Source organism: Carassius carassius, chromosome 16 (assembly GCF_963082965.1).
Source record: "Carassius carassius chromosome 16, fCarCar2.1, whole genome shotgun sequence".
Classification (NCBI taxonomy): Eukaryota; Metazoa; Chordata; class Actinopteri; order Cypriniformes; family Cyprinidae; genus Carassius; species Carassius carassius.
Window position 1 is genome coordinate 11,941,016 of NC_081770.1, and position 25,679 is coordinate 11,966,694.

The following is a 25,679-nucleotide window of genomic DNA, read 5'->3' on the forward strand; positions in this document are numbered from 1 at the left end:
TTAAGCATGATAAATGCCTTTATTATTTTAAATTGTAAGTAATGCATCTATTCCACAATAATAATGTGATAATGTCTCATAGTTCGTTACATTTTGATTCAGTTACATTTCTATAGGCATTGAAGTTGTCATGGCATGCTTAAGCCATTAGCCGCGTTTCCACTGTCGGGCCAAAAGCGATGAAAGAACATTGTACATAATCGACCAATCGTGTAGCGTGACACAGAGGGATCTACAGAGAACGATCAAAGCGATGTAAATATGTGTAAATGATTGTGTTAGACTTGAAGCAGCACTGAGCATATGATTGGTGTATGACATCAAAGAACCGTGAGAGCGATTCAGAAGCACACAAAACCGTCTGCTTTCTAGAGCTCTCATGGTAGTTTGACATACAACAATTGGTCTGTGCAGTGCCAACAAAGCCAACACGTCTGGTTTTGTGACAGCGCAAAGGAAATCTGCATGGGAACAGAGAGATTCGCGCTCATGCATTATTTTAATGTGCTTTCGCGTTATATTTATGCGCTCTCGCTGCTGACCGCATACACATACTGTATACACACTGCAAACACCTGAGGCACCGCTACAATTAATGAGCTCTGTACACGGGATTTTTTTTTTTGTGCCATAAGTCTATACATTTTGTTACATCTTTACTATAGTGATAATTTTGACTTATGTCTGTTCTAGAAACGTTACAACTTTTTGATAAAGCTCTAATTGGTTTTCTTTTTGAAATATGTTTCAAATTAACCCTGAATGCATTTATGAATGTAAAAGCATATCGGTGTGTGTCACAATCGCAAAATTGATCAAAGAAATGGCGGTAGGTTTTTTTTTGTCCATATCGCACAGCCCTAGCTCATTCAATAAATACAGTTAACAATCTAGCTTCTGAGTACTTAGTTATTAACCCAACAATAGTGGGGTCAGTTAATTTTTTTGAAGTGGGCCGCGCAAACATATGTGTGTGGTTGTGTGGGCCGCGAGCTGAAAAAGGTTGGGAACCACTGTTTTAGGCAATATAGAAATCCTGGCCAGGACGTATCATGGGAATATGGCACGTTTGGTCACCCTATTCTTAAGGGCCAACGGTCCGGCTTTTTTGGCCCGAAGAAAACCAAAGTGGGCCAGTTGGGGCTAGAGGAGTGGTTATGTAGCTACAAAGGCGGAGTTTCTCCACCTCTGGAGAGCTCAGCACTGCAGATCATTTCAGAAAGATAAAAACTATAACCTCAGCATTAAAGACTTTTTAAAATAAGCTGAGCTCACAACTCACTTTCAGTCAGCAGCGAGTGTTATGTTCATAACGCCTTATTTCTCTGTGACTAATTCTAAATACTGATAAATTCATTATGATCAATGTATCATGTATTATACAAAAACATTGATGCTTTCGGATGTAAAAAAACAAAAAAAAAAAACAATCCATGCAAACAAATGACCGCTTTATCATGTTCGTTTTGTGATTGCGCTAGTTCCAGTGACTTATTACTTAGTTTTCTGATAACTTTTCTTCATTGGTGAAATGATGGGGTTGCATGACGTTGTTCCTGAGTGGCGTGTAAAGGGCGGGTTTAAAGTAATGATACTTCTATATTCTTTGTTAACATGTTATCATTTCCTCATATACACTTGTTTGTCTTTATTCGTTTTGCTAATATCACTTAGAATGACATAATTCTCCTCAGACCTAATTGTTGAGATGGGTGAAGTCTTGCTTTCGTATGCAATACATTTTATAATATTTTACTGTTTCTGGGTGTCCTCATTTGTCACAATTACACTATTTTGTGCAAAAGTAATTTTCTCAGTCTCATATCCATAATATCATATCACCCCCATACGTCCTGGACTTGGTATAAACCCCCTTATCTCACTTTAATTTCCTTTTTTATGTTATTGTGAATAATCGCTTAATTTCTGCTTTACTTTTGAAACCTTGATTTCATCTTGTGATTGTTTCAATTGATGGATCTAGAACATCTGATAAACACTTGATTTGGACGTTTAATTATCATCTAACTTAGTCTTCAATGTATCAATTCAGTGGATTCTGGGATCTGGAAGATCAATTCCCATTTTTTGAGGAACAGTTAATTATGTACACAGACAATAATACTACAGACCCAGAAATCTCATTCATTCTCTTAATGTTTTTGGTGAAATACTATTTATTAGGCATTAAGCATTACAACATGAAAAACCCCAAAACAATTATGATATAATCATGTAACAGATCGTATACAAGTCGACTCAGTAGGCAAAAAAAAAGTATCCCAACACAAACACAAAAAACTTTAGAATTGAACAAATGCACACACAGAAATTTAAACTGAGATTTATTTCACGAAGACAAAAAGACCTTCAGTACAAAGACTTTCCCCGATTGTTAAATTGGCATGTTATCTGCATGTCCACCAGTGTCTGGGTCACACTTCTTTCTGGAAGAACATTAAATCATGGAAGAGTTATCAGCACACATTTGGCTTGAGACACAGAACAGGTTTCACTGCACAAAATTAGTCCCTTCATTTAGAGGCATTCAAACCCACTACAGAAAACTCAACGCATGCAACAAACTTTAGAGATCAGCGATGAAAAGCCATGCAATTAAAATGGTGTAATGGGCCAAATTCAGTTACTTTGACATTTCAAATGATAAAATACTCAATGTGTGTGTGTGTGTGTGTGTGTGTTGGGGACCCAAGCATCAACAGAACAAATACCTTAAAATGCAGGTGTACATATACGTCCTCCACATATAGAGCTGCAGCACTTCTCATTTCCTGAACAGTCAAAGTCACTGACACACAACGCTTCACACGGTCCTTCTTCTTTAGCAAAAGTCATTGGACACACTCCTGGCTTTTCTGCTACACAAACACATGACAAAAACCTCACTGTACTTGAAAATTAAATAAATAGATCCACATACACCCCAGATGAATGGGGTATCAAAAGAAAAAAAGATTTTCACCAAACAAACAGTTGATTGATTACGGTAAAAACAAAAAAAAAAAAAAAAAAAACATGTATAAAAGAAATTACTGACAAAATTACAGTGTATTGCTGAAGAAAACCTGATTCTAAACCTTTTTGTCCCCAAGGCCCCACTTTAAGGAAATATCCCAGGGCCTTCACACAAGACTTTTTAATCTCAGTAAAGCACCGTGATTAAAAACTGCTTTTGCCTTTGTAGTAAATTCCTATTCATAACAAACATGAGCGAGTGGAGTAACATCTTAAATCTGAGGAGGAGAACAGGACTGGTGGGACGCAGCAAGACAGTCCAGATACGGAGAGACATCAGCTACAGTTTAAATTGTAAGGAGGAATAAAATCCTATTTTACATCTGCATTTTTATCTGCAAGCCATGTCTTTTTAGAGTGTTTGCTCATCTGCAATTGGACGTTTCCTTTTGTCAAATAAGACATTTAGAAGATGCCTTTAAGATCTTTATGATTTAGAATGCATGTAAAACTAATATCTGAAAGCTGACTACGTGTAAGATATTCACTTGGACACACTCCTGCTTTTCTGTTACACAAACATGAGAGAAACTTCATCACAAACCGTCTCACTATATATCTAAAAAAAAAGAAAAAAAAAAAAAAAAGGACCACATGTTAATATGATATAAATACCTGTATATGGAGCCATACACTGATGTCCACATCCATTGCTGCAGCATTTCTGATTGTTAGGACAGCTACTGTCACCAGAACACTCCTCAACACACAGTCCAAATCCAATGGGTTGTGGACACGATCCTGGCTTTTCTGCTACACAAACACATGATAGAGAAACCAGATCACTGAATGCCTCGCTGCATATTAAAAATGAAAAAGGTTAAAGCTCATTTAATTCAAACTATTATAACAATATAAATACTTTTATATGGAGGCATACACTAATATCTAGATCTATTGCGGCAGCATTTCTCATCATTCGGACAGTCACAGTCATGAGAACACATCCCGACACACACTCTTGATATTTCATCTTTAAGATTGTTTCCAGGACACACTCCTGGCTTTTCTCATATAAAAATAACATAACTGGAAACCATAATCATCAAATTAATAAAAATATGTCCATCTCCATCAGAATTTAAAGATTAAGTCAATGTGTTGCTTGCGGTTTCTTCGCAATTATTTGTAAAAGTTACTAGCAATTTTGTAATAAATAAAAAATCCCCCCAGTGTTTCTTTTGAAAGACCTCTAAAACCCTACCCCACTACTGGTGTTGTTTACTAATGCATAGTAATATTAATAAATCGTGTCCATCCCTATTTTAATGTTAATAAAGAATCATAACAAACACTAAAGGTTCTTCAGCGGTTCTTTGGGGTGGTTGAGGTTCTATATAGCACAGCTGTATAAAAGAACCTGTTAAGCACAGTATGGTTCTTCAGTGGTTCTTTATGGCAGTGCTGCTATAGCACCTTAACCACCCCAAATACCCCATTAAACCCATGTATAGTTCTTGAAATGTTCTTAGTTTAGTTGGGGAAATGGTAAATAAGACATTAAAATACAGTGTATTGCTGAAGAAAACCTGATTCTAAACCTTTTTGTCCCCAAGGCCCCACTTTAAGGAAATATCCCAGGGCCCCACACAAGACTTTTTAATCTCAGTAAAGCACCGTGATTAAAAACTGCTTTTGCCTTTGTAGTAAATTCCTATTCATATCAAACATGAGCGAGTGGAGTAAAATCTTAAATCTGAGGAGGAGAACAGGACTGGTGGGACGCAGCAAGACAGTCCAGATACGGAGAGACATCAGCTACAGTTTAAATTGTAAGGAGGAATAAAATCCTATTTTACATCTGCATTTTTATCTGCAAGCCATGTCTTTTTTGAGTGTTTGCTCATCTGCAATTGGACGTTTCCTATTGTCAAATGGACATTTAGAAGATGCCTTTAAGATCTTTATGATTTAGAATGCATGTAAAACTAATATCTGAAAGCTGACTACGTGTAAGATATTCATTTGGACACACTCCTGCTTTTCTGTTACACAAACATGACAGAAACCTCATCACAAACCGTCTCACTATATATCTAAAAAAAAAAAAAAAAAAAAAAAAAAGGACCACATGTTAATATGATATAAATACCTGTATATGGAGCCATACACTGATGTCCACATCCATTGCTGCAGCATTTCTGATTGTTAGGACAGCTACCATCATCAGAACACTTCTCAACACACAGTCCAGGTCCAACAGGTTTCAGACACGATCCTGGCTTTACTGCTACACAGACACATGATAGAGAAACCGGATCACGGAGTGCCTCGCTGCATATGAAAGAGGTAAAGGCTCATTTAATGCACACTATTATAACTATATATATACCTGTATATGGAGCCATACACTGATGTCCACATCCATTGCTGCAGCATTTCTGATTGTTTGGACAGCTTTTGTCACCAGAACACTTCTCAACACACAGTCCGGGTCCAACAGGTTTTGGACACGATCCTGGCTTTACTGTTATACAAACATGATCAAGAGAGGAGTCACGGAATGGCTTGCAAACATCAAACTCAAGTATAACAGACAAATGTATCTGTATCAAACTAAACTGGTTTAAAAAAAAAAAAAAAAAAAAAGGTTTCATTAAAAGGCACACAAGTCACGATTAGTCCCAGATGCTAAATTGCATGCAAACAGAATATTTGGAAAATAATAATAAAAGGAGTTCAAGAGAGATGACATGCATAACATCTAGGCAGCCAAACGAATTGATTTACTGTAAAAACATACATAAATTTGAACCTATAACAATAAAACATCTCGGTAATTTTTCTTGTAAAATGGAAGAACTAGTATTACTGACTTTTTTTTTTACTTTCACTGGACATCTGATGTAGATTCATACATTGATATGTGCCTAAAGTCCTTTTTTATAAAAAATATTTATATACATTATATTATGAAGTTAAAAGAACTCACTTCTGGCAGATTTTTTGACGTCTTTTGTGCTCAAGCACACAGAGAGACACAACAAGACAGCAATCAACGAGCAGCACACTCGAGCGTTCATCTTCTCAACCTGCGATCTCACAATACACTGCAGAAAAACACACTGATATAGAGGAACAGGAGAAGGATGTGTTTTTAAGGATCCAGTGAGGCCTGGCGTAACCCAACTCTGATGAATCTCACCTGCCTACAAGAAGTGATCTGGAAGACCCTGATTAGGTTCAGGTGTGTTTGATTAGGGATGGGTCACCATCCGTTTGCAAATCTGAATTTAGAGTTCCTATATAGATGATTAAATAATATTTAGCTTATAACTATAGGAGTAGGCTAGGCTATACATTAAGAAAACTAGCACTCATAGTTTAAGAAAACTGGTTTTAAAATAAGTGAATAGGTCTCTAAACAATAAAAAAAATGCCATTGCAGAAAATATGTTTTCATGTTTAGTCACTAAGGGACTAAATGCAGTGCAGTAAAAATACTAAATACTAAACTATTATTAGGCATATATCATAATTCAAAACATTTTGTTTTTGTTTTTAATGTGCATGTTTTGTGCTGTTCTGTATTATAAGCAGAAATATGCATTACTGAATAAGTGCGCGTGTCCTCTTTTTGTGTGAAATAACGGTAATACCCATTTAATTTCACATAATTAATGTGCATTGCGGACATAAATGAGTTCATTTTTATCAATGTATCACGTTTTATTGTAAAACAGCTGGAACTCTGATACTTGGGTTTTAAAGCCAACAAATGGCCATTTTTATCAAGTTTCATTGTATATAATCGACCAATCATGGGTCCTTTATGTGAGAAGGTGAGTTCTACAGGTCTGAGTTGGTCTATGGTTGATGATCCCAGCTGATTTAGTCTTGTCACTGTGTAAACACTAACGCAGTTTGTTCTCCAGTGTGAATTGTCTGGTGCTGTTTTAGTTGATGATCTGAACTAAAGGTCTTCACACTGCTGCCATATAAAGCTCTTTCCACACAAAGTACACAGGTGAGGCTTCTCCTCTGAATGAATTTTTAGGTGCTTCTTCAAGTATGAGGCCCTAGCAAATATTTTACCGCACTGATCACATTTATATCCTCTTTTTTCTGAATGAGACTGCTGATGTACTTTAAGACCGTACGCTTGTGTTGCGTTTGATAAAGATCACACCGACACAGTAAGTAACATCAACTTATCGAATCTTTTTACTTCACTTCTCTGTCTTCAGACCCCAGTAGATGAACACAAACATTGGTCAGGCATGACAGAATGCTTTCAGCACAATCAAACTCGATGCATTACTGAACACTAACTCATTGCATTATCAAACAACACTTGTGTGAGAACACAACATTCCCCCCCCTCCTACGGGGTTTCAAACATGAAATGTTGACACAAAGTCCTGTAAGTGCCCTGGGCTAGAATGAATGCGGACAGGCCGTGAGGAAACATGGGGATGAGGCTGGGCAGCTTGTGATGGGCAGTCACACATCTCAGCTGGCAGGTTGCTAGGAATGTCCGGAGCCTGTGCAGGCACTGTCTGAGGTATCAGTTGAAGTGCTGGGGTGTCCTGCCAAGCAGGGGGTGTGGATTGAGGTGCGAGACATGTTGTATGTGCCGGGGGTGGCACTTTGCGGAGGTGACTTGCATGCCATCGTGTGCCGTCGCTGAGCAAGAAGGTGGCTGGGCCTAACTGATGAGTAACTTGAAAAAGAGCAGACCAATATGAAGCGAGTTTGTTGTCTCTGTGGGGCCTGTGAACCCTGACCCATTCTGTTGCCTTTATGTCAGAGACCTTCACACGTGCTGAGAAATCGAATTTCTGCTTCATCCTCCTCTGCTGGCGAGGCCCTGACTCTCGGTAGTGGTTCCTGAGGCAGTGCGGGACTGAGCCTGTCGAGGGGAAGGTGGAGCTCACGGCCAAGCATGAGAAAAGCTGGAGAGGCCCCCGTCGTAGAGTGTTGGGTGGCCCTGTAGTGCAGCAATGTGTGATGGATGGCCTGTAAGAAGCTCCATCCCTGGTACAAGTGTGCTCTGAGACTGTTTTTCAGTGATTGATGGAAGCGTTCGACACCACCACTAGCTTGGGGGTGATAGTATGCCGTCCGAATGTGATGAATACCTTTGTTTTTGAGGTATGTTGTGAACTCGGCTGAGATCAGCTGTGGGCCATTGTCAGCAGTGATCGTGTTCGGAAGGCCCCAGCGGGAAAACAGAGAGTCAAGGAAGTTAATTATGACTTGGGAGGTCACAGAGCCAGTGGCAATGAGCTCAGGCCATTTCGAATGCAGTTCATAGACAACCACTAGGAAGCGTTGGTGATGAGGAACTCCCAGTATCTCACCACATATGTCTAACTGCAGGTGGTCCCAGGGCTGCGATGGCTAAGCAAGAGGTTGTAAGGGTGGAGGGGCTTGGTGACCAGTCTTACCGCTCAATAGACAAGCAGCACAGTCTTTCACCAGGGCCTCAATGTCTTTATCTATCCCTGGCCACCAAACCCGGTCCCTGAAGCGTTGCTTCAACTTCACAATAACCAGGTGGCCCTCATGAGCCATTGCCAAGACACGTGCACGTAGGGAGCTGGGGATGACTGTGCAGTGGCCGCGAGCCACACAGGTGTCATTCCAGCAGGACAGTTTCTGCAATATTCTTGAAAATGCTGCCAGCGCTTCTCGGCCACGACATTGTCTCTGCCTGGGGTGAACTTCAGATCAAAGTTATACTAGCGAAGAAGGTCGGACCAGCGGTTTAGCCTTAATGGCCGGTGGCCTGTCCCCGATGTGGAAATTAATGCAGTCAGGGCCTGGTGATCTGTCCTCAGGGTCAAAGTGCGGCCATAGAGATACAAGTGTCACCTCTCGCAGGCCCAGATGCAGACTAATGCTTCACGTTCCCCCACTGAGTACCGCTGCTCCGTCTGATTGAGGGCCATGACGCAAAGGTGATGGGCTTCTCAACACGGTAGCGGTAGTTGATGCATCGCAGGTCACCCAGGTGGGGCTGGAGATATCAAAGTGGGCCAACACTGGGGCTGTGGTGAACTGCACCTTGACCGCACGCACAGCATCAGAGCATGCCTGTAACCACACCCATGGTTCATCCTAACGCAGCAGTCGCCGTAGTGGGTCAGTGGTAGCAGATTAATGTGGGAGGAACTTCAGGTAGTAGCCCGTCATACCCAAAAAGGAGGCGACCTGCGCAGCTGAGCTGGGTTTGGGAATTGCCAGTATGGCATCTACATTTGATTGAAGTGGTGTGACGCCATCTGCTGACAGCTGGAATCCCACATATTCAATAGTCGGTGCAGAGAAAACACATCTTTCCACATTGAGGGTTAGTTTGTGTTTAGCTAGGGCTGCAAAGAATCTGCTGAGGCATTCATCGTGACTCTGGGGGGCGGGCCCATGGATAACCACATCATCCAAGTAAAATGGCCACCCCTGGTATACCAGCCAACACCAACACCATGATTTTTTTCTCAGCTGGGGGCTGAGTCCGAACAGCATACACGTGTAGCGAAACACGCCTGCATGTGTCACAAAGGCAGTGAGGTTTCTGCTATCCGGGTGAAGAGGCACCTGTAGGTAGCCCTGTCTGAGGTCCAGTTTAGAAAACAAGGTTGAGCCATGGAACTGAGCAATGAGCTCTTCTGAGGTAGGCAGAGGGAACCTGTCTGGGATTACCGCCTTATTCACCGCTCGCAGGTCAACACACACCCGTAGGGCCCCTGATTTCTTCTGAGCTACAACCAGGTTTGAGACCCAGGGTGATGCATCCACTGGTTCAATAATGCCAACGTCCAGCAGCTGCTTAAGCTCAGCCGAGACACCATCACAGAGAGCCAAGGGAATGCGTCGGAGTGGTTGGATGACTGGTTTAATGGAAAGGTCCAGGAGGGGTTGATGGGCAAAAGCAGTAAGGCAGCCCAAGCCTTCAAACAGGGATGGCCACTTTTCCTGCCAGGGCGTGGAGACTGTCAGGATCGCAGCTCCCTTCATGTCAACAAGAGAAAATCCAAGAGCCGAGAACAAATCCAGACCCATCAGGTTGGCCCCGCGACGGGCAACTTGTTGCCAAACCCAACAGTCATTTGTAGGGAACCCACTAAGTCAATCTTTGAGTCACCATAGCCACAGAGTGAAGCAGAAGGTGCCGAAAGTGGCAGTGCTCCAATAAATGTGCTGTATGAGTGCATATTCAGGAGAGACACACTGGCACCAGTGTCCAAAAGCAGTGGGATACACACATCATTTAGGCGCACTGAACATGCTTTAAATGAGGCTGGCCCAGAGTACACATTGTGAATGATAGTGGGTGTTTGGTCTGACACAGCTGGAGCGGGGCGGCAGACTGAAGCAAAATGATTGCATTTACAACAGATGCGGCATATTTGGCCACGGGCTGGGCAGTTCTGTGCTCTAGACAGATGAGATGAAGATCCACAGTTATCACAGGGCCTTGATGCTTGTGCTTGAGGGCGTGGCCGAGACCGCTGCTGGCGCCTCAGTAGCATAACTGCAGAGGAGTCTGCTGCCTCCAATGTGCCGTTATGGCCGGGTTGTAACATTGATGACATGGGAGAGGGGGCCGAGTAGTCCGCAATTGTGTGCAGTTTAGTCAGAGCCGACGCACATGCAGCTGCACTCTCTATTCTCATTGCAATCATGATTGCCCGAGACAGTGATAAATCTTCCGGTTCTAACAGCAGAGATTCACGCACTTTTGCATTGTTGGTATGTTCAATAAACTGGTCGCGAATCATTTCATCCTGCAACGCACCATACTTGCATGTGTCGCAAGTTGGCTACGTACTGTTTCACAGACTCACTGGGAAGCTGGTGTCTTTGGCGGAAAAGAAAATGTAGTAAGAGAGCGCTCTGTGGGGCTGCAAAGCGTGCGGTCAGAAGTTCCACGGCTGTGTCATAATCACATGTGGTGCCCGACTCAAGAGCTCCCAGCAATCGCTGACCCTCAGCTCCCAAGCTAACCAGTAACATCGCTTTTTTGGAGGCTGCACTCACATCTGTCAGCCCCACTGCCAAAATGAAAGTCTCAAAGGACTGTTATCAGCGAGACCAGGGGATCGGAGGCTCGCCGGGTAGAGCAAGGAAAGGAGCAGGAGGTGGTAGTTGCTATATCAGCCATCCTTGTCGCCAAATGTTGCGTTTGATAACGATCACACCGACACAGTAAGTAACATCAACTTGTCAAATCTTTTTACTTCACTTCTCTGTTTTCAGACCCCAGTAGACGAACACATACGTTGGTCAGGCATGACAGAATGCTTTCAGCACAATCAAACTCGACGCATTACAGAACACTAACTCATTGCATTATCAAACACTTGTGTGAGAACACAACAGCTTGTATAAAACTCCTCCCACACTGATGGCATGCATACGGTTTTTCTCCAGTATGGATTCTCTGATGCAGTTTCAGTACGGCAAGAGTAGCAAACGCCTTCCCACAATCAAAGCACACATGATCTTTCTCACCGCTGTGTGTTTTCTGGTGTAATTTAAGAGCTTCTGCTTGTATAAAACTCCTCCCACATACGTCATGTGTACGGTTTCTCGCCAGAATGAGTTTTCGTGTGATACGTAACACCTTTCTTGGTTAAGAAACTCTTTCCACACAGAGCAGCTGAAAGATTTTTGTCTCTTGTAAATGGGTCTTTACACTGTACAAATTAAACTTAGTTAAGCAACTGATATTGTTTGAGATTGCATTTAACATAATTCACATTACCTCAAATACAGTACCTTTTTTAAGTGCATTACCCCAAAATAGCTTTTAAAGACTACTTGATCCAGAAAATCTGATAAACATTAAGGATGCATTTAGCTTTGATGTTCAATTATCATCCAGCTTAGTCTTCAATGTCAATTCAGTGGATTCTGGGAACTGGAAGTTAAACTCCCAATGCTGAGGTACAGTTAATCATGTACACAGACAATACTACAGACCAAGAAATCTCATTTATTCTGAGTAACACACAAATGCACACATAGCACAGATTTATTTGAGGAAGACAAAAGACCTTAAGTACAACATTGGGGGGCAATCAAGGGCTTTTTTCCCCAGTGGTTAAACTGGCATGTTCTCTGCATGCATGTCCAGAGGTGGCTGGGACACTTCTGTCTGGAAGGACATTAATCATGGAAGAGTTCAGCACACATTTGGTTTGAGACCGACTTCACAGCACAGAATTAGTCTGTTCATTTAGAGGCATTCAAACCCACTACAGAAAACTCAACGCATGCAACACAAACATAACTTTCTGAGATAGTTGTATTCCAAGTACTATAAAATCTAGTTTAAAAGCCATGCAATTAAAATGGTGCAATGGTCCAAATTCAGTTACTTTGACATTTTAAAAATTAAAGTGTGCACGTGTTGGGGACCAAAGCATCAACAGAACAAACACCCTAAGATGCAGGTGTACACATATGTCCTCCACAAAAAGAGCTGCAGCACTTCTAATTTTTTTTCGGACAGTCAAAGTCATTGACACACAACTCTTCACACGGTCCTTTTACTCCAGCCAAAGACATTGGACATACTCCTGGCTTTTCTGTTACACAAAGACATCAGGGAAACCAGATCACAGAAGAACTCCAATGGGGAAAAAAAGAAAATCTGACCAATGCATCAGTATAGCATACCTTTAGATATAGATGTACACTGAGGTCCACATCCATTGCTGCAGCATTTCTCATCATTCTGACAGTCACCATCATGAGAACACAACTCAGTGCAAACACTTTTTATTTTGGGAGTTGTTTTTGGACACACGCCTGGCTTTACTGTTACATACACAACTCATTAGGCTACTAAACTCCTCACTGCACTTTGGGGGGAAAAAAAACAAAACCCAGACCCACACATTGCGTTCCGAATTCTCCATGTTTCGTGTTTTGACCGTACAGAATTGGCACTGCCCATAATGGAATAGTGCACAACCTGCACAGTTGCAGAGCCTATGCAGTTTAATAGACGGAGAATAAGCTTCGTGCTATAGAGCTGCATCAGCCCTTCTAACTGGGAAGTTCTCTGGATTGCTCGCATTATAAAGGACATTATATGAGTAACAGACAAGTCCAGTGTTAGATTTGTGACCCAGACTCGCATTTGTGACCAGAATTTGTGCGCTTCATTTAACCCATCCAAAGTGCACACACACCCAGAACAGTGGGCAGCCATTTATGCTGCGGTGTCTGGGGAGCAGATGGGGGTTCAGTGCCTTGCTCAAGGAGACCCAAGTCGTGGTATTGCCAGCCTAAAACTGGAACCCACAACCTTAGGGTTAGGAGTCAAACTCCAACCACTAGGCCACGAGAACCGCACATTAATGTATAAATACCTCTATATGGAGCCATACACTGATGTCCACATCCATTGCTGCAGCATTTCTGATTGTTTGGACAGCTACTGTCACCAGAACACTTCTCAACACAGTCCTGCTCCAACGGGTTTTGGACACGATCCTGGCTTTTCTGCTACAAAAAGCATGATAGAGAAACCAGATCACTGAATGCCTTGCTGCATATGAAAAAGGTAAAGGCTCATTTCATTCACACTATTATAACAATATAAAATATTTTTATATGGAGGCATACTCCGATAGCCACATCTATTGCTGCAGCACTTCTCATCATGGAAACACATCCCGACACACACTCCTGATGTGTTGTGATTGTTATCAGGACACACTCCTGGTTTCTCATATAAAAACAAATCTCCATCAGAACTTTAAGATTAATTCAATGGGTTGCTTGCGGCTTCTCTAAAATAATTTGAGAGATTACTAGCAATTGTTATATACAAAATCATCTCCAGTGTTCCTTAACATCCACTAACTGAAACTCACTGAATGCAGGGAGTAAACAGCACCGCAATCATATCGAAAGCATGCATGTCATGTAGAGTAATCTTTATTAGAAACATCCTTAACAGGACGGCACAACTGTCAGCTTCATATACTGACCAACCACTAATGAAGAGGATTCAAGAGGATCATTAGGGGAGACCAGGGAGAGCCGAAATGGCTTTTCAGCACTTGTAGGTCAGGGGTTTTGCAACACATGTATCAAACTTAAGTATAATTACCCTGCATCAAGTCAAATTTACCCCTAAACTACCATTTCAACATAGAACCTACCCCACTACTGGTGTTGTGTACTAATGCATAGTAATGCCAATATAAAATAAAGGACACTGGTTAATATCTTAATATAATTTAAGAAATATAACAAACACACTAAAGGTTCTTCAGCGGTTCTTTGGGGTGGTTGAGGTGCTATATAGCACGGTTACTGTATAAAGAACCGGTTAAGCACAGTATGGTTCTTCAGTGGTTCTTTATGGCAGTGCTGCTATAGCACCTTAACCACCCCAAAGACCCCATTAAACCCATGTATAGTTCCTGAAAGGTTCTCTTGGTTTAGTTGGGGAAATGGTAAATAAAAGACTTTAAAATAGAGTGCATTTGAACAAAACCTGGTTCTCAACCTTTTTTGTCGCCAAGGCCCAACTTTTAGGAAATATTCCAGGGCCCCCACACAAGATTTTATGATCTCAGTAAAGCACAAGTGATTAAAAACAGCTTCTGCCCTTGTAGTAAATTCATACCAAACATATGAGAGTGGAGTAACGCATCTTAAATCTGAGGAGAATGGGGTGGGACACAGCAAGACAGTTCAGATACTGAGAGACGTCAGATTCAGTTTAAATTATGAGGAAGGAGGCATAAACCCCTGGTTATAAATGCAAAACAAACAAAGACCCACATATTAATACCTGTATATGGAGGTACATTGAAGTCCACATCCATTGCTGCATCTTTGACATCAGGGCACACTCCTGGCTTTGCTGATAAAAAAAAAAAAAAACACACGTAACCGAAAAACCATTAAATGTTACTAGTAGGCCCTCTCATTTCGAAGAATATATATATATATATATATATATATGCAGTAGCCAGCAATATTAACTTCTCCACTGTGGTATGGTCATTGTCAGTGTTGGGGAGTAACTAGTTAGATGTAACGGCGTTACGTAATTTAATTACAAAATTATTTTAACTGTAATTAGTTACAGTTACTAAGAATAAATGAGTAATTAAATTACAGTTACTTATGAAATTTTTTACGAATAAAAAGGGCATTACATTTGAATATTTACACACATCCACATACAGATTTAACTGATTTCTTTCCCAAATTGCACTGACTATTCTGAGACATACCGCCCTAATAATTTCCGGGATGCGGAAATACAGTCTGGTTCGTAGAATCCAGTCATAAAAACGAAATGCCTAACGCGGACGGAATATGCCACATTTTGGATGACTAAATCAAAAGTAGGTCAGTACACTTGAATCAAAACATGACATGGACTAGTGTCTGTGAATATAAAGCCCCAAAAATGCAATATATGACTTGCACATTCTGCGTGTCTGTGGAAATCAGGCGCAGACTGGACACCGGGAGAACCGGGACAATTCCCGGTGGCCTGCCAGCTGATTTTGCCCCACTATTTAATATCATTATTGTATAATTGCCTGCCGAATGTACTAAAGCGATCATTTGCGAATCCGCCATTTGATAATTAAATCTCTAATAAGTCATGAATTATTACTCATGACTCGCGCGCTCTCCGCGCCTCCGCCAAACGGTTTGGATCAGACTCCGAGTAATCAATGCGAGAGAGAGAGAGAGAGAGAGAGAGAGAGAGAGAGAGAGAGAGAGAGAGAGAGAGAGAGAGAGAGAGAGAATAGAGTGGACTGCTGGAGCAGAGAAGCAGAACTACTGTTCAGGTTTTCAGGTCAGTTTCATCTGTAAAGATGCTTTTTTGTCTTTGTTTTTTTATTTATTTAATCAAGCAGCAGCACGTTGCTCACCAGTCATCACTCAAAATACTATATAAAGGACATCATTATTATCTGTTGTAATGTTACAGTAGGAATTTATCTGAAAAAAAATCCGATTTTATTTTACAGGTTTAGGGGGAGCTACGACAGACAACAACACAACCCTTACGAAAATTTACATTTTAATATTTAACTATAAATCCAGAGAAAATGGTTACTATTGTTTAACTGTGATAACCAAAAATGTAAAATTATTTTACAAATGTATTTATTTAAAAATAAATACAAAAAAAAAAAAACAAGGTTATTTTACTTTTATATAGGCTAATAAAAGCATGGTAATTTTTTGTAAGGGAAAAACATGATTCGTGTACAGTATTAGGATTTTTCTATAAAGATATTGTAGTATTGTAGAGTATTCAATCTTGTTCAATCTTAAGGATTAAAGTCATGAGAGAGATGGATAAGAGGGCAAAATAAAGAGACTGAAGAGAAAAATGGAAGTGAAGGTGCAGTTCAGGAGAGAACTTTTAATTATTTTGCATGTCCCCAAATTAAACATTTAAACCTTTTTTATGTCAGGTCCATACAAAAAATAGTTTTGTCCATGAATTTGTTTGTATGAGTTTGAATATTTCAGTCTGAATTTTTTTCCCAGTCCCCCCCTCCTGTAAATTAATGGCAAAGACATGGTTTCATTTACTACACATAGGCCTACTGAAGCTCGCAGTGTTTTCAACCTCTGCTGCCTCAATATAGGAGTACACGAGCACATAAACATAATTTCTAGAACTGCTCTGTGTCACTTCATGTGCATTTTACTTATTTTGAGAAAACTATCATCATATACAGAGACTGCAGTTTAAAAAAAACACCAATGTTTCAGGAGATTATTACACAGAATACGTCACATGCTTATTAGATAACTCTATTTAAGTTGATGTATATGCTTTTATTTATTATTCTTTAATTTTCACAAATTTAGAAAAGTAATCAAAAAGTACTCAAAAGTAATTAGTTACATTACTTTAATAAAGTAATTGAAAAAGTTACACTACTATTACATTTTAAACAGGGTAACTTGTAATCTGTAACCTATTACATTTCCAAAATAACCTTCCCAACACTGGTCATTGTACAAGTAAAATGAAGATGGAGGTATTGAAGGTGCTGTATAGTGCATTTAAAATGGCTCACAGATTACAAGCCAATGTAACACTTTGTGATACTTTGCACCCTTTTTTAGTGTACCATCACAACCACAGCAGTTTCATGCACAAAAAAAAAAAAAACTGCATGCAATCGGACTATTTGACCAAGGGGCTTGTAAGGTAGTACTTCATTAATGACTTCGTTATAAATAGCTTGCATGCTAAATTGAATGGAGTTGTTAAATGGATAAGGTACAAAACATTTGGATTTCCTGTAAATAAAGTTGATCTTTACAATGGAAAAATATTAACATTAGAACATATGATTTAAGATGTAAACTTATTTAAACTACACCAACATACACATTTTTATGAAGTTAAAAGATCTCACCTCTGGCATATTTTTTGACGTCATTTGTGCTCAAGCACACAGAGAGACACAACAAGACAGCAATCAACGAGCAGCACACTCGAGCGTTCATCTTCTCAACCTGCGATCTCACAATACACTGCAGAAAAACACACTGATATAGTGGATCAGGAGAATTTAAAGGCACTTCTTGAAATGTGTTTTTAAGGATCCAGTGAGGCCTGGCGTAACCCAACTCTGATGAAACTCACCTGCCTACAAGAAGTGATCTGGAAGACCCTGATTTAGACGGTGGGCCGAGGGTCCGTATTTGCTTTACTTTTCGAAATGGATGATCCCCATGGAGGGAGAACCTTGATTTGTAAAGTTGGGATGGTTGTTTTATTATCAATGATATGAAAAGTGTTGCCACTCCCATTTGTTGCACATTTTCCCCAAAATCATAATGCACGAACCGTAAATATGCAGGCAAACGCGGTTGCCTACTATATTAGTTGAGCCAATAGCGCTGCAAGATACTGACATGGGATTATTATTAACCAATCATATGTAGCTTATTTAGAACAGCTGTTACACGGATGATTTAGATATCAGACAGGAGCAGCAGCAGCGCATCAATAATATCGTCAAGGACATTCTTTGTGTGATTGTAAGGATTCATTTAATTAGAATATGATATCTATATAAAGTGTTTATTTTGTACACTGTGTTGTCCAAACGTGTGTAAGCGTCTCGTTAGTCTCGTTTTTTAGTAGGGTAACGTTTCAACTGGCGAACTAGCATTAGTCAGAATATCATATTTAACGGCTCTGGCAGTTGCTAGCATCATGCGATTACATATTTGATTTGGTGTAAACATTCCATTCTCACGGTAACACTTCGTCCAACTCGCATGGACTGCAGCTCCACTGTATGTTGGCGGATAATTACCTCAGACCATTTTGCAAACGTTCGACAAAAACTCAAGGCAAACATGAACACGAACACGAACCTGTTGATGTTTAAGAAATATATTTAATTATCAGTTACATCTGACATAACCTTAAAGTGTCAGTAATTCTAATATTCTAACCAATATTCAAACCAGAGAGCTAAGAGCTCTAATGTTAGTTAGAACTATATGTAATAGAAATAAGATTATAACTATCAAAACATAAACTGCATGTAAAAGAAACAAGATAAGTATAACTGTCAAAGAACATAAACTATCACACAGAGCAGAGCACAAATTTGTCATGCAAATTTACTTCTGCACGAGTAGCAAACACACCACTCCCCACGTGTACACACATGTGCCCTAGTAATCTTCAAGTGACTTATTGTCAGTTTACACACTGACAGAGGTTTGTACATGGCAGCTCATGCAGTTTACATGTGCGTCTACCCTTAACACAATTCGTTTTTTACACAAGCAGTGCACAAATTCCAGTATGGCCTCTGAAGCTAGAGGAAAAGTCTTCCAGTCCACTCCGTAGAAATCTCTTACCATCTTCCAGCCATGATTTACAGGAGGAGGAATGTCTGGCATGCACTCAAGACTCCTTCTGTGTACTGCAGCCTGATAGCCTGCCCGCCGGATGTGTTATTTTTTCTTTTATCTATATTTTTTTGTTTTCTTTCTTTCCACCAAATTTTTCTTTCTTTTTACCTATCTATTCGAAATGTATTGCCTTAACTTTTGGGCTAGGCTTTTTCAATCTACAAATTTCATCTAGTTTTTTGTACTAATCTTATATTGTTACTGCACACATCTGTATATGTTGTTCATACTGTATATCTATGCTCTTATATATATATATATTTAATTTATATTACTGTAAACCATACTAAACTGTATACTACTGTCCATACTGCACTGTACAGTACAGGTCAAAAGTTTGGAAACATTACTATTTTTAATGTTTTTAAAATAAGTCTCTTCTGCTCATCAAGCCTGCATTTATTTGATAAAAAATACAGAAAAAAACGTAATATTGTGAAATATTAATACAACTAAAAATAATAGTTTTCTATTTGAATATACTTTAAAAAATAATTTATTCCTGTGATGCAAAGCTGAATTTTCAGCATCATTACTCCAGCCTTCAGTGTCACATGTAACATCCAGTCTATCACATGATCCTTTAGAAATCATTCTAATATTCTGATTTATTATGAGTGTTGGAAACTGTCTAATATATTTGATGAATAAAAGGTTAAAAAGAACTGCATTTATTAAAAATATATTTTTTAAATAATAATATAAATAATATAAATCTTTATTATCAGTTTGACACATCCTTGCTGAATAAAAGTATTGATTTTATTTAAAAAAAGAAAGAAAAGGTTACTGACCACTATTGTATATTGTTGTTTACTTTTTATTCATCAAAGTATCTTAAAGTATCACATGTTATGAAAAAATATTAACCAGCAGAACTGTTTCCAACTTTGATAATGAATCATCATATTATAATGATTTCTAAAGGATCATGTGATAATGATTTTAAAAATTCAGCTTTGCATCACAGAACTAAATGATAATTTAAAGTATAATAAATTGAAAATGTAATAATATATCACAATATTACATTTTTGATCAAATAAAAGCAGGCTTGATGAGCAGAAGAAACTTTTTTCAAAAACATTAAAAATAGTAATGTTTCCTTTTACTTTTGACCTGTACTGTATGTCTAATACTGCACCGCCTGTTTATACAATATAACACCAACCTTCCTTTGCAGTTTCTTCAACTAATACTGCCTTCTCTTCTCCTTTGTGCTCGTTTTATCTTCGTGATATTTGTGAAATGGCTGTAGAACTCCCTGTGGGAGCCAGTGTTGGCTGGTTTGACTAACTGGTTTGTACTGTAGGTTCCTGAATTTGTAACTACTACTGCCTCTTCTGCAATGATACTTTATCTGCCCTCAAGGTCTTTCCACAGAAACACTGATTTAATACATTTCTCCCAACTTATGTCTGTGAAGGGAATGGTGGGTCCACCACTTCCCTCAAATATATGCATACAGCACTTCATGTTTTGCCATTTCATCCAAGTAAACATGGGCGGGAAAAAAAGGGAATTGTCTGTCTCGTTCTTTCATGACGTTGTGTTTCCAAGCAATAATATTGTCAAATATGTTAAATCAGAAGGGTGTATTAAATATTACAAAGAAATAACAGGACATCGTATGACAAAAGGTGGTTACATAAAATAAAAACAGTACAAATGGATAACGTTACCTCTACATTCTGAGGTAAATGTCTAAATAGTACAATCTTAAATAGTACAATCTTAAATCCTAGGCGCGAAGCTCGGCAGTGTGTTCACAAACGCATCACCAGCACCGACACTTTCCACGCACGCTATTGGATGAAGGCAACAAATACGTCATGCAGGTCAGACACCGCACGTAGCTGCTTGCTCTATTTGCCGGGAAAATAACCTGAAAAAAGTTATTGATATTATAGTAATGGACAAAGTGTGTGAGTGGCAACAATTTTTATTTGCTTTGTTAAAAAGCGTAGCGGATACATATAAAAAACTGGGTTATCCCTCAACACAGATCGTTTGAAAACACGAAATCTCCCCTCGGCCCACCGTCTAATTAGGTTCAGGTGTGTTGGATTAGGGATGGAGACAATTGAGACACAGCAAAACACACTCACTGGTCACCATCCCTTGAGTAGCCAAATTATGTAACCTGCACAAACTGACACAGAAAATAATAACAAAGTTTACAGTTTTTTAATAATTTCTCAATAAACGGCCAACGTTTGCAAATTTGAATTTAGTAAATTTAAAATTCATGTTCCTATATAGATGATTAAATAACATTTAGATTATAACTATATGAGTAGGCTAGGCTATTCATTAAGAAAACCAGAACTCATCGTTTATAAAAATGGTTTTTAAATAAAAGTGAATAGGTCTCTAAATAATAAAAAATGCCATTGCAGAAAATATGTTTTCATGTTTAGTCACTAGGGGATGAGATCAGTGTTCAGTCAAATAAAAAAAACTAAATATAGTTTCAAATAATTTTAAACCATAATAAAAGAATAAGACTTATCAAAACAAATAATAAAATAAACTGTACTACAGTTGTAACAAGGAGTCGGAGGCGTTCGGATCCATATGCAGCATTTATTAAACAGAATGGTCATACAGGCAGAGATCAGGAATGGCGTCAGGTGTGTCAGGGATAACCAGAATCAAGCAGAGATCGGGACAGGCAGCGGAGAATCAGAGTCGGAATACACAGTCCAAAAGGTCAAAACACAGGAATAAAAAACACAGGGAAAAACGCTCGGAAATGTCAGACTGGCTAAACAAGACTTCGCAGTGAGTGAAAGTGCTGCTTTTATGTGTGTGTGTAAATTAGGTGCAGGTGTGGCAAGGAAATTGGCTGATGAATGAGGTGCAGGTGTGGCAGGGTGATTGTGATGCAGTGACTCATGGGTAATGTAGCTCGGGTGTGGTGCAACAGTATGAGAGGTGCTAGTGTCCAAGTGACATCTGGTGGTTGATGGGTGGAATGGTCCTGAGTGGAATAACCCCCCCCCCCCCCCCAAAAGGAGCGGCTCCAGAGGCTCAAAACAATCTAGGTGGGTGGTGGAGCGGAGGCAGAACAGGGGGAGGGATGGAGGGCCAGGTCCATGAGGAAATGCAGTGGTCGGGTACCGGGGCAGAGCAGGCGGAACTGGAGCCCTTCCTGGGCCTAACTCAGGAAAATAGGAGCCTCTCCTGGGCCTGACAAAGGAAACAGGGGCCCGCCATGGGCTTAACTTGGGAACAGGAGCCCGCCATGGGCCTAACTCGGGAACAGGGGTCCACCAAGGCAGAGCAGGTGGCGTGGGAGCCCACCAGAGTGGAGCAGGTGGAGCTGGAGCCCACCAGGGAGGGGTAGAGGACCACCACAGCCGAGAAGATGGTACAGAAGCCCACCAGGGCGGAGCAGAGGACCACCACAGCTGAGAAGACGGGACAGCAGCCCACCAGGGCAGAGCAGAGGACCACCACAGCCGAGCAGACGGGACAGAAGCCCACCAGGGCAGTGCAGAGGTCCACCACAGTGGAGTTGATGGCACAGGAGAGCAAGTCTGCTCAGGTGGGACTGAAACAGAGAACATTAACCGGTGAATAGTGGCCTCCGGGGCCGTGATGAGATGGTAGCTGGCCTCCGTGGCCATTACAGGGCAGGCGGTGAGTTCATGGAGGACCTCCGTGGCCATGACAGGACAGACAGAGAGTTGGTGGATGGTCTCCGTAGCCCTGACCGGAATGAATGAGAGCTCATTGACGGCCTCCTTGGCCCTGACAGGATAGGACGAGAGCTCTGAGATGTGACGAGGCTCTGGGAGTTTGGCTGAGATGTGACGAGGCTCTGGTAGATCTGTGGTGATTTGATTGGGTTCATGAAGATCAACTGTGACTTGACTGTGCTCATGAAGATCAACTGTGACTTGACTGTGCTCATGAAGATCAACTGTGACTTGACTGTGCTCATGAAGATAAACTGTGACTTGACTTCGTTCACGGAGGTTAATGGTGACTTGACTTTGCTCATGAAGATCGTTGGTGACTTGACTTGGTTTCTGAGGATCGACTGTGACTTGGTTCCTGAAGAACGACTGTGACTTGACTCTGTCCTTGAAGATCACCGGTGACTTGACTCGGTCCTTGAAGATCACCGGTGACTTGACTCGGTCCTTGAAGATCACCGGTGACTTGACTCGGTCCTTGAAGATCACCGGTGACTTGACTCTGGAAGGTCCACGGTGACTAGCCCTGACTCTGGAGGGTCCACGGTGACTAGTCCTGACTCGGGAGGGTCCACGAGCACCTGACTCGACTCTGGCGGGTCAACCGGAACCTGACTTGATTCTGGGGAATCAACTGGAACGTGATTAGACTCTGGAAGGTCAACAGAAACTAGCCCTGACTCTGGAAGGTCGATGGTGACTAACCCTGACTCTAGAGGGTCCATGAGCACCTGACTCGATTTTGGAGGGTCAACCGGAACCTGACTCAACTCCGGGAAATCAACAGGGACCTGATCAATGGTGAGCTGACTAGACTCATGAAGTTTAACTGTGATTTTACTTGACTCATGGGTGTTAATGGTGACTTGACCTGACTCAGGAACGTCGACGGGGACCTGACCTGACTCTGGAACGTCGACGGGGACCTGACCTGACTCTGGAACGTCGACGGGGACCTGACCTGACTCTGGAACGTCGACCGTAGCTGCCATCTTGCACAGCGGCGCTGAGCTGGCGGCCATCTTGAACAGCGCCGCTGGGCTGGCGGCCATCTTGAGCAGCGCCGCTGGGCTGGCGGCCATCTTGTGCAGAAGCTCAGGTACAGGGACCACTGAATGGATAGGAGCTGGATACCTTGGAGAAGTGACCTCCTCAAGTCAATGTCAATGTCAATGTCACCTTTATTTATATAGCGCTTTAAACAAAATACATTGCATCAAAGCAACTGAACAACATTCATTAGGAAAACAGTGTCAATAATGCAAAAATGATAGTTAAAGGCAGTTCATCATTGGATTCAGTTATGTCATCTCTGTTCAGTTAAATCGTGTCTGTGCATTTATTTGCAATCAAGTCAACGATATCGCTGTAGATGAAGTGTCCCCAACTAAGCAAGCCAGAGGCGACAGCGGCAAGGGAGAGTGTAAAGGGAGAGCCACAAAACTGCAGTACAAAGTCAATAAACTGTCCCAGGGTCCAGCTAGGGTCTTCTTCTGGTAAACTTAAGCTTATCTTAGCGTCAAGACCACTCCAGAAACAGTCCTTTACCAGATCCTCATCCCCAGGCAAAAGGTGACTATACCGAAGGAATTCCTTCACAAAGAGCTCAATTGGTCGGCCATCTTGATAAATGGAGCAAAGCACACCTAAAGGGTTAAATGAACTTTTAGCTGGCTCTCTACCTGGTCTGGGGTTCAATAAACCTGCTGGATCCTGGTTTGGCGAAGTCTTCTGTAACAAGGAGTCGGAGGCGTTCGGATCCATATGCAGCATTTATTAAACAGAATGTTCATACAGGCAGAGATCAGGAATGGCGTCAGGTGTGTCAGGGATAAGGATGGCTGAAGCGAAACAGTCGTTCCGAAGCTTTGCGAGATCCCGAAGCGCAGATGTGTCGAAACACTGATCCGAAGCGTGATTCGAAACACCCATGTCACGTGACTATGACCAAACGAAGCCTCGAAGTGTTTCACTAATTGTTTCATCAGGTGTGGTCCGCCGAATCAGTGTTTGATTGGAACGGTCGGGAACAGACCACACAATCGCACATCTGTATAAAAGTGAAATAAACGCATTTTGACCTTGTGGGTTTTTGTGAGAGGAGTTTGACTTTGAGATAGCGGATTTTTGGTGATATAGTGACATAGTGCGATTTGATTAGTTATAGGCAATTTAGACTTACATTTAAATTTACACAACACATTGACTGAGAGGCTAGAGACAGACAGAGTATACATATAGTGACACATTAATAGATACATAGATATAAATATATATAGACAGCTAGATTAATAGATAGATACATATATAGATAGATTACAGATACATATATAAATACATATATTATAGATAGATACATATATAGATACATAGATTATAGATACATATCTAGATACATAGATCGATTCATATATAGATAGATAGATTTGGATAGATAGATAAAATGGAAGCTCCCCAGAAGAGATGCCGTACATCTGTGGTGTGGGAGCATTTGCATTTAGAAACCCCAAATAAAGTGAGATGTGTGTATTGTGATCGGCAGCTAGCCTACTGCAACAATACATCATCCATGATGCGCCATTTGAGGAGCACTCATCCTGCCATTTTGCAGGGTGCAGAGGATGGCATTCCCCCTGTACCTAGGCCTGCTACTGACACTGCTACAAGCAAGGTATGCATTGTTTGGGATATAATTATAATTGAAATATAATTACAACCTTTTGGGACACTGTTTATAAAGTTTATAAGTTATATAAAGCACTGATTATAAACACTGGAAGGTTTCCAAATAATGAACCAGTAGGCTATACTTTTAATAGATGTGCACTAATTGAAGCTGTATTTTTCCAATGTATTTGTCTGAAAGTATGTTTCGTCTTCTCTTTTAAAAGTCAGACAGAGGGAATTGGATGAGGCTCTTATAAACATGGTGGTGAAGGATCTGCAGCCCTTCACCATCGTGGACGATGAGGCATTCAGGGCATTTGTGAACAAGCTTGATCCAAGCTATGTCCTCCCATCCCGGAAGGTGCTTAAAATAATGGT

The 25,679-nt window shown here is 40.8% G+C and overlaps 2 protein-coding genes across 14 annotated transcripts in view; one reads left to right on the forward strand and one right to left on the reverse strand.

Moving 5' to 3' along the window:
- The window catches only part of LOC132159557 (balbiani ring protein 3-like), a 286,577-nt gene that overhangs the window by 40,925 nt on the left and 219,973 nt on the right, over window positions 1-25,679 (forward strand). The gene's annotated exons all lie outside the window — the stretch shown is intronic.
- LOC132159562 (uncharacterized) overlaps window positions 1-25,679 on the reverse strand; it is a 92,036-nt gene that overhangs the window by 38,405 nt on the left and 27,952 nt on the right. For 4 of the 13 annotated variants that reach the window (XM_059569114.1, XM_059569112.1, XM_059569115.1 and 1 more), the window contains exons 9-13: window positions 13,362-13,497; window positions 12,664-12,804; window positions 5,129-5,266; window positions 3,652-3,789; window positions 2,733-2,879 (exon numbers count right to left, since the gene is read on the reverse strand). In XM_059569114.1, coding sequence (XP_059425097.1) covers window positions 2,734-2,879; window positions 3,652-3,789; window positions 5,129-5,266; window positions 12,664-12,804; window positions 13,362-13,497 — 699 coding nt within the window. In that variant the 3' untranslated portion in view covers window position 2,733. Of the gene's footprint in view, window positions 1-2,328; window positions 2,448-2,732; window positions 2,880-3,651; window positions 3,790-3,898; window positions 4,046-5,128; window positions 5,267-5,368; window positions 5,507-5,968; window positions 6,099-12,663; window positions 12,805-13,361; window positions 13,498-25,679 lie in introns of those variants that run through there. The other 9 variants (XM_059569113.1, XM_059569117.1, XM_059569118.1 and 6 more) reach the window with 9 other exon arrangements.